This window comes from Sardina pilchardus, chromosome 2 (assembly GCF_963854185.1).
Source record: "Sardina pilchardus chromosome 2, fSarPil1.1, whole genome shotgun sequence".
In the NCBI taxonomy this organism is placed as follows: Eukaryota; Metazoa; Chordata; class Actinopteri; order Clupeiformes; family Clupeidae; genus Sardina; species Sardina pilchardus.
The window spans coordinates 25,082,554-25,095,053 of record NC_084995.1 but is presented as its reverse complement, the minus strand read 5'-3'; the positions used below and the strand labels follow the sequence as shown (position 1 = coordinate 25,095,053).

The 12,500-nt window shown below is 45.0% G+C and overlaps 1 protein-coding gene across 3 annotated transcripts in view; it reads left to right on the top strand.

Moving 5' to 3' along the window:
* inpp4b (inositol polyphosphate-4-phosphatase type II B) overlaps positions 1-12,500 on the top strand; it is a 273,163-nt gene that overhangs the window by 94,533 nt on the left and 166,130 nt on the right. For all 3 annotated transcript variants that reach the window (XM_062523240.1, XM_062523223.1, XM_062523231.1), the window contains exon 2: positions 1,684-1,728. In XM_062523240.1, coding sequence (XP_062379224.1) covers positions 1,684-1,728 — 45 coding nt within the window. The remainder of the gene's footprint in view (positions 1-1,683; positions 1,729-12,500) is intronic.

Below are 12,500 nucleotides of genomic sequence, written 5' to 3'. Positions count from 1 at the left end.
GGGCGAGGGCGGGATATGCTTAGTCAGGCTGGCACGGAGCTCAGCACATTCGTCTCTGATGCCCGCTGCCGTGCCGATGGCTGGCTGAGTGCGCCCTCCCGCCTGCTCTGACTGACCTTGAGCGCTCGGTGCCCAAGTCTCCTGCTCGTCTGGCGTGGGCAGCGAGACATTACGCTGGACACTGTGGAGCTCCATCTCCTACCTGCTCTGGAGTTGACCCAAGCCGACTTTAAACATTACAGCTGCAACGCCACTTCCACCAGCAGCCGTTTCTCTCTTTCCTCTATCCCACCCTCTCCTAAGCCATCATAAAGAGGCTGGAAAGGAATGGGCTTGCATTTTGTAATTTCAAGTCAAGTCAATATGTACAGGTTAAACGTAGGATTCGAAATTGCAATGCTCCCCAGACCCATAGTGTACATTTAGACACATAGCAATATAACATTTCAGGAAGTACCATAAGTGTACATTTAGACACATAGCAATATAACATTGCAGGAAGTACTGTAAGACAGATATAAAGATGCAATACAAATATAGAAACAGTGTGTATCAATGAGACTCAAGAGTGCAATTTCAGGCGGCAGTGCCGTTAGTTAAAGTTCATTCTTGAAAGACTGTAAATTCACTTTCAGATTTGAATGAGAAATAATCACATCGTACCGACAATATGTATTTGCAGGCTCTGTATAGAGTAGACGCAGTAACCATATGGCCACTGTCACACACATCATTCACATCTGTCCCCAGTGGTCCCGATTGCGTTACTGTAAATAAACAGAGCTGAACGGAGAGATTTGCTGATGACCCTACACCAGTTAGCAGACGTGATGGCAACAAGGGAGACTCTCTCCATCCCTGTAAATGGGGCCATTTGTCACACAGAGGAGCTGATTGAGAACATGGCGTCGAGGTGAACCCCCCCCCCCCCCCCCCCCCCCCTTCCCGCCGCTCGTTCTCGTGCCACCTGAGTGCGGCTGACGCGTCTTCCCCTCAGTCATTTTCCCGCGCAGCCGTCAGTGGGGGTCTCTCACGGCGATGGATGTGGAGACGCCCGCACACTGACACTCGCCACCGCCGCAATTATGGATGAGTGTGCGGCCGCGTAATCTGAGGCGGCTGTGGCCATCCGTCAACTTCCCTGCGTCCCCAGAGCTGCAAGATAGCGGGGGGGGGAGGGAGGGCAGAGCCAGCATGGGTGATTTGCATGGAGCGGCTCTGGCTTTTGTTTGTACTGATTTATCAGACCTCTTTGCTTTTGTGCTGTTGCTGTGTTTTCTTGTGCTGTCTAAAAGTCTTGGTTCTCAGATCAACCCAAAAAAACACCAAACATGACGTTGTGTGGAGGTATACAGTGGAACCACAGGAGAACGTTGTGGTTCTGTGTTTCCCAAGATGTTAGGGGAACGTTTGTGAGGTTTCTGCATAACCAGAGGGAACGTTCTCTAAACGTTAGTTCTTGGTTTGGTTCTAACCTAACCTTTAGAGAACCAAATACAAAAAACGTTCTCTATACGTTAGATGCTACTAGGGTAATGAGTCATCGACCTTTTGTCTCTGCATTTATTCTTTTTCACTGTAATTTCCGTTTTTGAATCAGATGACAATCTTTTAATGCTGTCTTTTTCTCTCTCTTTTTGTTTCTCTCTCTCTCTCTCTCTCTCTCTGTTGTCTTGCTCGTAGGTGTCCTGTTTGCCTCCAGGGTGCAGCACCTGGAGCTCAGTCTTGGTGAGTTGCCACTCCACTGCACCACTTTATTTGTTTTCTCTGATGGTGTCCAGCTCTGCTTTGCCACTCTCAGCCCACACCGGCGGGGTGTTGGGACAGGTTGGCAGCCTTATCCTCACAGCTGTCGTGAGTAATGATGCCGTCACAGGGGACGTCGGCTTTGAGTGGACAGTGTAGCCAACACCGCTGTCTGCATTCAAAGCTGGCCGCCCTCGACATCAAAGCTGCTGTGCTCAGTAAAGACAAGAAAGTGCCCTTGTGCTTTTATGTTCAACTGATTTTTAAATTATCGTTATTGTTATTTATGCAGTTATTCTTGTGTGCATTAGCTAGGATTAAGGTAAATGTAGTGCACTATGGGTACACTATGGGTATTTTTCCTCCTTGTTTTAGGCCATAACAGTGTGTTTTTTGTGTGTTTGTGTTGGGAGATTTTCTATTTATCCTAGTCTGCACTGTGATTTTATGTTGGTGCCAGACCTTGAACTGAGTTTTGATCGTTTATACTCGCAGCAGCAAAGCCCTTTCCAGGATAATGTTGTAATCTGTGCAGCATATGACCACTTATTCTTGCCACCATTAGGTATGAGATGGTAACAGGGATTCTTACAAGAAAGTAGCAATAATCCTAACAAGTTGAAAGTGACAATTAAATGCAAAATTAAACAAAATGATTCTATAAAGCCTTTCCAGAGACATAGGCGCCATTCTCCAGCTTAAAGGCAGTTGACGAGCATCAGATAGATGTCTCTGCCTGCAGCCATTCTGCAGGTGTAGATTTGACGAGCGCAGTGGGCTGAGTCAATCCAGTCCAGATTGTAGTTTAGAGTGGAGCGGGCCATGGCCACGTCTTGGCCGTATCCATCGCAGGCTGCAATTCTGTGGGGGGAAACAAAACACTGCTATGTATTTTTCTTCAATAGGCGACAGCCCTCTCAGGCAGCTACTGGGAGTAGACACAAGTGGGAAGTGGGCGGTGGAAAAAGAGAAAGCAGACAAGATGGTCTAGACACAACACACGCCACCGTGATTTAACAGCGCCCACCACATGCGTCTGCTAGCTCACAACACTCAACCCTCACTGTTGGCATGGGCAACATGGAGGACCTGGCCCCAACTAATAAATGCAGCCATGGGTAGCTCATGCGGCCAATTACATTTTAATATCTAATGCGTTTCCTGCTGTACTCGAGAGGGGGAGACTTTGAGTCGGTCACTAGTACCCTTATCTATGGCACTGAGCCCTGAGGGATAGCAGATGAGAAAGGATCGGAGTCGCCATGGAGTCCTGGTGGCAGGATTAGATTAAAGAGAGGAAGAGAGATAGAGCAGAAGAGAGATAGAGAGAAGTGGATAGAGAGAGAGAGAGGAGAAGAGAGAAATGGGGAGAGAGGGGAGAAGAGAGAGAGGATGGGGAAATGGAAAGGAAGTGGAGAATGGAGTGAGAGAGAGGGACAAAAAAAGGAAGAGGCTGAAGGGGGTTGTTTAGATGCTCTGAGCTGATCAAACCTCCCAGTAAAATAGTGAGAGGAGCCTCAATGGGATCATTATCACTGTGTTTGGTCTTTCACCATCTCTTCTGTCACCCTTTCAATCACCCTGTGTTTCTCTAGCACTTTTAAGCAGAGAACAAGTTGTGGCTGGTAGGGAAGGAAATTGGGTCCCATGTGTGTTTGTTGCTCTCTTGATATCACTTGTACAAAATGTAATCAAAAGGCAATAGATTATATGGAGAGGTGTGAAGAGTTCCTTACACTCTCAGTGAACTTTCATGTACGATTTCTTGGAAAATGTCCAAGTGCTTTCCTGCCCTCAAACATAGATAAAAAAGGACAGTTTGAGTTGCAATCAATTGCCATGACGTGCTCCATTGAGACTTTACAGTGAGAAGCGTTGCAAAAATAGCATCAGCCCACGCCGCGTGTAAACACATTAATTGCTTCCAGAAGGTCAAGTCTTTTTTTTTATTGTACGTTTATTTAATTCAATTTAATTTTGTTCCAAGCAGAAGATCAACAGTGTCAGAGGCAGTTGCCTGGGGAGAAGTCAGAACAAACAACCCAGTTGTATTCATTTGCTCATATACAGTACCAGTACTCCTGTGCAGTTACTGTACCTTCAGACCTCTCAAGCGCCTTATTCATCACTTGGCACTGGCAGTGATTCTGCCTCTATCTGTGCAGTCAGCCTGTTGATGTTTATGTTGAGGTGTATGTGTAGGCGTGTCCTTTACTCTTTTAAAGCAAAGTCTCAGTTTTCCATTTTGTTTTCATACAATTCACACAAGTATCAGGCATGACGCTCGCCGGCACTTGCAGTCGTGATGCTGAGAGCATGGAGCAGGCTACGAGTGAGCGATATCCATGTTGAACAGCATCTTGCTCAAGGGGCATGTTCAGCTGGTGTAGGCACACGGCGCTCCCACCTGGCAGAGTTTGTTCCGAGGTTTCTTCCTATATGTATCTCCAATTCTAGGGAGTTTTTCCTTACCCCCCTGTTACTCATGGGCTCTTTTTCAATGCTTAACACTCTGTAAAGCACCATGAGACATGTATAATGTTTTGCCGCTCTATAAGTGAAATTAAATTGAAATTGAGTTTGTGTAACCACGTCTTCTCTGTGCTGAACATCAAGGTGAAAGGTGGGCAGTTCAATGGCTCTACTCCTAAGGGCTGAGTTCAGCACCTTAGGTTGTCACAAGGGGTTTGGATGTAAGGCGACCTTATAATCATCCAGCGAAGGGCATAGAAGCAGAGGCCCCTCAGGGCAGTCACCCGTTCAGTCGATAGGAAGGCAGTCAATAGGAAGCTACTGTGCCATTGTAAAGGTGTGATTTAAGAATTTAAAACTGCGTTTACACAGAGAGACAAAAGTTGCATACCTGTTGTGTTAACATCACATAACGAGGTGAAAGGCTCAGTTCATCAATTCTACGACTCCTTTAAAGGCCCCCTGAAGAGTTTAAACTTTTAATATGAGGCAAACAGCACTTCTGGTGCTCTCTGAGCAGGTCTTATCGCTTGTAAATCCACTGAGGCTGTTGTCGACTGGCTAAAGCTTCCTCCCCTGTGATGGGGACACCACCGCCTCCTCTTCTGCCTTGCTGTCTGTTGCAAGGAGTGGCGTGACATTGTCACCAAACCCAAATTGATAGCGGTCGGTCATTATATAGATTTAACAGACCTCCGAACGTTAGGAAGGCCCATCCATGTGAATGGAACTCTCTGCACTACTCTGAAGAGCTGTGTGATAACTAGCTTTAATCAAATGGCTGCAGCATTTTTGTACACGGTGTACATTTGTATTAGCATCTCCCTCAACCCTTTACATGTCCACTGCTATGTTGTGATGGGTAGTTTTTTTGAAGAGCGCAGAAGCTGTGTGTTGTTGCCTGTATTTTGTCATGAACTACATTCCATCTCCGTATGGCAGAGTCCCATTTGTAAGCACCCAGATCATTTGATATGTATGAGACATGAAGCGTCTGCTTTCTAGGCTCTGCGTCCTCATCCGCGGCATGTCACAGCCATGTCTTGTTTATGCCCCCGTCATGAATCTTTTATGCGGTACATACTGAGCGGTGCTTCGCAGGGACGCTCGGTGGAGAAAAGGTCTCTCCGTATCAAGGGATTCGGCGCCGTCACTGGATAATTCAACACGTCGCCAGTGCTCCTGTGTTTTAATGAATGGAGACAAGCCCCCACTGTGGTCCTGATGTGTCTCGCTTTCGCCTTCTCTTTGCAAGGTGGAATTGGCCTCTTGGAAGGAAATGAATGAACCCAGCCAATTATTTCTTTCTTTCTTTCCTCACACTAACATATGGCTTTGTGTGTGTGTGTGTGTGAGTGAGAGAGAGAAAGCGAGAAAAAGAGAATGAGTGTTCTTGCGGATGGGATGACACTGGAGTAATGAAGACTCTCTGGTTCAGTTGTGATGGTGACAGCTGTGTATAATCAACACACTCTAAGAGTCAAATAGTGCGTGCATACTTAACGAAAGACAACAGTATAACTATTTAAGAGACTGATTTAGGAGACAAGAAGATGAAATTGGCTGTTGTTTCTGCCCTTTTTAGCTGTGTAATGTAGAGTATTATCTTTGTCTCATTGGTTAAAGGATTGACCTAGCACATAAACAGTATACATTGTTTTTTTTCACAGATTTGTTCTATTCCGGAATCTATATGTTATGCATATAGAATCTTTATATTGGTCAGTGTCTGGTGCTTTTTGATGATATTCAGAGGAAATTTCAACCCAACCTAGCCTGGCAAGCCAAACTATACAGAAATGGGACCATTCTCTGAGCTGAAGCCTGTGGGTGGGATGAACAGTTGTCTTTCAAACTGCCTCTGCACGTGATAGGCCAGTATTTGTGACCAATCGTAGCCGGTCGGCAAAACGGCAAATGCATCCTTCTTTAAAACGAATGACTTGAGTGCTTCTTTCTGCTCAACCTTCAAAGAAAAGCCCAAATCTAACTCTTCCAAAGCCGATTCAAACGAGCGCGCTTCGTTAGCCTCATCCATCTTTCGTTTTTCTCTATGGTTGTGCAACGGTCTCACACCCAACTCGCCGAACGAGGACGCATGGTCCAGCCCCCTGGGCCCTGGCGTCAATATCGGAAGCCGAAGGTGAGCTAAGGCGGGCTCAAGGACTCCGTACACAGATAGAGCGTTCTGATTGGATAGGCTGGCCTGGAGTCGAAAGCAGGCTTGGCCTCAGCGGTGCGACCCTAGACCATCCCGCTAGGCAAACATATTTTTGCCCGCTAGGGTGCGTCTAGATTTCTAGGCTAAACCCAACTCACATCTGGGGCTTTTCCCACCTGAGACTCTTTACAGAACTCTGCAACAGTTCAAATACATCAGGGTCATTCCAAGGTCAAATCAGACTGAATCCAGGGGAATGGTTGCTTGCTGGCCCATCTCAGGTTTTGCTCCAAGTGTCTACATAATGTTTTGGTCCTAAACTTGTAAAATGGTTAACTTCCAGTAAACATTTCACCCTAGTTTGAGATGGCTATGAATACTATTTTTCAAAATATTAACCAGGCTGTAAAATCATGTAAAAAAGTAAAAATCAAGGATGAAAAAATATAGACAAGATTTGAACAGAGATATCTTGCAGGCCTTGATTTTGGGACATATTCATGATATGGACAAATTTTGAATTTTGAAATCTGCTCTACTCAAACTGATTGTGCATGTAAGCTATGGAAGAAGTGAAAGTAAGACATTCGAAAGGCCAGCGAAAGTTAAGGTTGCTTTTGATATGCTCACGCATTTAACCACAATTTGGATTAACACCTGCTTTTGGAAGGCGGAAATATTTCACCACAAAACAGACATGCACTTTCATGGGCAGTTTTCATACAGGTGCATTTCACGCTTCTCATCCCACCTTTTTACACAAAACTCCCACTTTCCCCTGGGCCCTGACCCTCCTATGAATGCACACGCATGACACGGAAAAGCGCAAATTGCCATTCTCAGCTCCGACAGGCTGTCTGCGGTTTTACTGTTAGTGTAGCCTGTTTGTACATACAGTACCATACCATGTTTTTATTTGCACGTTGTAAAAAAAAAATACGCCTCAAGTGAGTGCAAAAGCGATAGTACATCTGCCCCTGAGTTTAAGTTCATTATCACTTGCACACTTTGTACATATCATCAATCTTGTGCCATTACAATTCACATGGTTTAACAGAAGGCATCAGACAGTCCTCGAACTCTACCTCTCATTTGGTCTGCATTGTGCTCACCTCATTCTCCATGGTAATACTCCATGTACAGTTCAAGTGTTCCTTTTTCAGATTGAACATTTCATTACTGTTTGCCAGTATCAGATATAGCTTTCCTCTGACTCTCTGTCTCTAAGACCAACATCCCCGATTGTAGAGGACTGTGGTATTTTCTTGGTGCTTTATCCTGTAAAGGGGTATACCGAGTGTCTCTCTCTTTTAGATTTAATTCAGTTAACTCTTTTCTCATGTGGCTGCAGTGGACACATTTGTGTGGAGTCATTGGCTTTGAGGAAATCTGATTCACATAATAACTTTCATTTTGTAAAACTGATATGTTTCTTGGGAAATGCCCATTTTTAACCAATAATTGAGTTTTAGGAATAACTCGCAACCCACGGATGGACTATTTAACTGCTTTATTGAACAGCAAAATGAGTTTTAGGTGTGCTAACCCAATTACAAAGGTGTTCTTAATAACCAATTAGCATTTAATCATGATTAATTAAGGATAAGCTATGAGTTCATCACGCAGACACTAACGTAATTGTTGCTGAAAATAGGGGTTTGCATTTATGTGACTAAATCAATATCAGTCATTTTCACCCTTCACCCTATTTTGCAACATCAGTGCTGTTTTGGTCATGAACATCTTGGTGTAATTAATGTGTTATCTCTGGAACGGTGTCAAATTCAACGTAGCCATTGTTCTTGTTTCATATTAGTATGTAGGCCGTGTGAGTGTGTGTATGAGCGAGTGTGCTAGAGGGCTGCCTTTGAAATGCTGAGGAAATGGCTGTGAAGGAAGGACGTGTTTTCTGCTCTTGGCCACTCTCACTGTCTCTCATGCAAACCCGGCCCTTCACCCAAATGGCTTATGATGGACACGCACTCGCACTAATCTGTTCCGACGGGGTTTGGCTGAAGACACGGCGCGCGGCGTTGCCTGCTTTGAGTTCCTAGTGGGAAATGCCTCAGGACACGCAGTGCAGACCGAATGTCTGCCTGTCTCTCCCATTCAGTGGTCGTCACTGCATTCTGTCATCCTGTGCTCTTTTTTCTCATCTTTTCATGTCATTTTGCCTGTCGTGTCTGTTGAGCAGACACACACACACACACACACACACACACACACACACACACACACACACACTCTAATGTGCAGGCAGTTGTGTAATAGCTAATAGTTCATTTTCTTTTCGGATGTCCGCGTAGTTCTTAAAAGTGAAGACAGTTAGCCATTAGCCAAGCATTCATCATGCAGAGATGTTTGAAAAATTGCCCCAATTACACCGTATCACTTGGAGGGGAGCTTTAAATGCATACCCATATTCATATAAGTACATAACAGCTATCACATAAATAGTGGCGCAAGTTTTGATGGACTTCCTCTCAAGACCCTTTCATAAGTGACAATTTTAGACAAGCACAGACCACACCGGATAGGAATCAAACATATTTCTCAGGTTTCGCCATATGCATGCACACAGGGTCATGTGACTCCATCCTCAATGGGCTCTGCCCGGCAGCCGTGGCCTACTAGTTAGGGCTTTGAGCTTGTAACCGGAGGGTTGCTGGTTCGATCCCCGACCAGTCCACGGCTGAACTGCCCTTGAGCAAGGCACCTAACCCCTCACTGCTCCCCAAGCGCCGCTGTTGGGCAGGCAGCTCACTGCTCTGGGTTGGTGTTGTGCTTCACCTCACTGTGTATTCACTGCGTGCTGTGTGTGTTCACTAATTCACGAATTGGGATAAATGCAGAGACCAAATTTCCCTCTTGGGATCAAAAACGTATATATACTTATACTTATACTTATACTATACCCAGCACAATGTGGCACCAAGCGCGGCACAAGTCGTGTTCGTATCTTACACCCAATTCAGTGATGCATTTTTCACCAAGCGCTCCACTTCAATTGAACATTGCAGCCAAGAGTGTGTCAATTAAAACAATGTGTGGCCAGGCACATGATCCAAAAATCGCTATCTTGCACCCTCTAAAAAACATTACGCCACTCTGGCCTAGAAAAACCTGGTCCAAAGTGAAAGGCGCATACAGGATAAAGCACAGCTGAAGATGCGAGAGACGACTCGTCTACAGGCTGTGTTTTTGATTGTAACCCAGTCAATAGTGAAAGTAAATGAGTGTGTAGAACTGTCATTGCCTATGAGACCACGGTGAAGTTCGTTTCATTTTGCCTATGAGTTCAAATGATAGGTGAGTGCAGATGCATGTAGGCTGTACTCTGCCAGACAGCTCAGGGTTTAGTAAAGCAAGGCGTAGTGGAATCCTGGTGTTGCACTGTCTCGCATGCAAGCAGATTCCTTCAGATGCGCTGACTGTCAGAATACCAGCGCACTGTTTGATGTTGCGCTGCTTGCTCTTAAAGGCAATGACAAACGTCACTCCCATTGGTTTAAACTTTAAAGGATGTTACGTCTAAAACGCACCCATGACTGATTAAGACATAAGAACAACCCTTTTGAACAATTAAAACAGTTAAATTGATGAATGTGGACGACTGGGCACGCCTTTAACCTGCCGTCTCTGACCAGGAGATTCAGATCACTAAAATGTAGCCCAATAAATCATTAAATATGTGACATTTTGAGTCAGAGGCAACTCAGGCAAGCCGAGCTGCAGTGACATTGGTGTGGAGGTATGTGTGAATTCAGGAGCTCTCTGTGTGTGTGTAGTGTGTAGTTCCTGCTTGCCCAAATACTTTAGGAGCACGACGCTCAGCAGGTATAGGCACATGGTAATCTCCTACCTGTTGCTTAGTAACGGATATTGTAGGATTTCTAAGCGGTAATGGGGTGTGTGCCTTTTAGGCTGATTGTGTTCAGTTCACCACATAGCCTAATCAGTGGGAGTCTGGCATAGCAGAGGGCCCTATTTCCAAAATGTACAGCATTTGCACTGGGGCATCCTCAAGTATACAGACACACACACACACACACACACACACACACACACACACACACACACGTACACACACAGACACAGACACACACACACACACACACACACACGTACACACGTTCACACACAGACACACACACACACACACTTGTGCTCTACAATAAGCAGAAAGGTCTTTGATTTTTTTTTCTTTTAGTTGCAAGAGTATTTGCATATTATACACAAGACTCTAGATGCACTTTTGTCGCCCTTGGCTCTCATTTGCATAGCAAGACCTGTCTTCTGCTGTGATTGGTGCAGCCACATCACAGGAGCACGCCACTGGCTCGGGGACACAACCCTTCACACAGAACAGAGAGCTCAGCTCATTGCCATGGAGACGTGTCACCAGGGTGGAGGACAGTCCAGAACTTGCTGTTCTCGCGGACTCTGTAGTTCATGACAGGTGCGCTGGAAGGGATTTGGGGGTGGGGGTGGAGGTGGGGGTGGGGGTGGATGATGACTAACAAACCAGCCGACATCCTGGCCAATGAGAACTTCCATTATCACATATTCTCATTAGGCTCTGCCACATGCTAACCATACCATGAGCACAGCACAGCCCGGCGCAGCCTACTGTGCGAAAACAACTTGACTGACAGTAACTCTGGCAACATGGACAGGGTACTGTGGTGCAGTGAAGCTGTAGGGAAGTGCAGAATAATATTTTACCGGCCCATTGTATTAAAAAGTCCACACGTCAATACACCACTATTCCACTACTCCGTTGCTAAATTAACAACAGCCGTTCTTATTCCCATATACAACTGCATATTGCCACTAGCATGGCAGCTTTCAGTACAGTACAAGTGGAAATAACCTAATATAAGCTGTGTACCTTGACTGTACCAGATGGCAAGACATATGCATGAGTTGTAATGATTGCAAATGAGATATCTATGAAACAGCTGCAAAAGTAGTTATGCAAGGTGTAATGAAGCCATGAAGTGTCAAGATGACTCCTCATGTATTGAGGTACATAGACATATCGATACTTCCAGACAGAGCAGTTATTTATTCAAGAGGCAGAATGTGTGTATTTAGAGAATTTACAATGAGGACTCGAGACACGCCACAAACACCTCACATTGACATTCAGAGGAGATGAGGATCAGGTCTGTGAGGAAAGTGAGACAGACTCTGATAGGACAGGAGACTGGACGATGAGTATACGCAGGCCAGGGAGAGAGGAGACTGGGCGATGAGTACACTCAGGCCAGGGAGAGAGTAGACTGGATGCAGATGGGGCAGCAGAATATGCAGCCGTGACTCACACAACTGAGGGAGAGGAGAGAACTGATTCAAATAGTCACCATAACCAGGCTTCAGAACATGCAGGATCTCTCATCTCGCATCTGAACACAGTCACCATAACCAGGCTTCAGAACATGCAGGATCTCTCATCTCGCATCTGAACACGGAGGGTCTGATCATCTGTGTGGTGCACTGACTGATGTACTGTAATAACTACCATATGAGGAAAGAGGAAAATATGTATAATTTTATATAATGCGGTTTTAACATGTTTTTTTTTCTGTCTGGTTAACAGAGTGTGATTTAAATTGTATTTTCAAGGTTAAATACTTCACATACAGAAGAATGTAATGAAAAGTCAACAGTAACAGAACTTTGGTTTTGATGCATTCCATGTCTAGAATCAGCTACTCTTGGCATCTTTGGTTTTGCGCAGTGCCAAGTTCTGAATATGTGGACGGGATTCCAAAGACTCAGACGCTCTTAGTCAAGGTCCATTCCAGTGAGGAACTTACAGTTCTGTATTTCAGCCTATTTTTATTAATTAAATATTAAAAATGCCATTTATGCTTTTATCTGATGTGACAATGAGGCACAAAGGAAGGGAGACGTCTTTCAATTGCTTTTGAAATGATGGATATTAGGTGCTGAGGAAGTGGGAGGATGTTGCAGTTTTGTGTATCATTTGAGGCGGAAGCTTGTACGCCTATATATCACATATATCACATTTGCCATATCTGACATTCCACTTCAGCTAATGATACACAGATTCACAGTTTTCAACACCATTAGGTGACCAGCGATTCCTATTGAA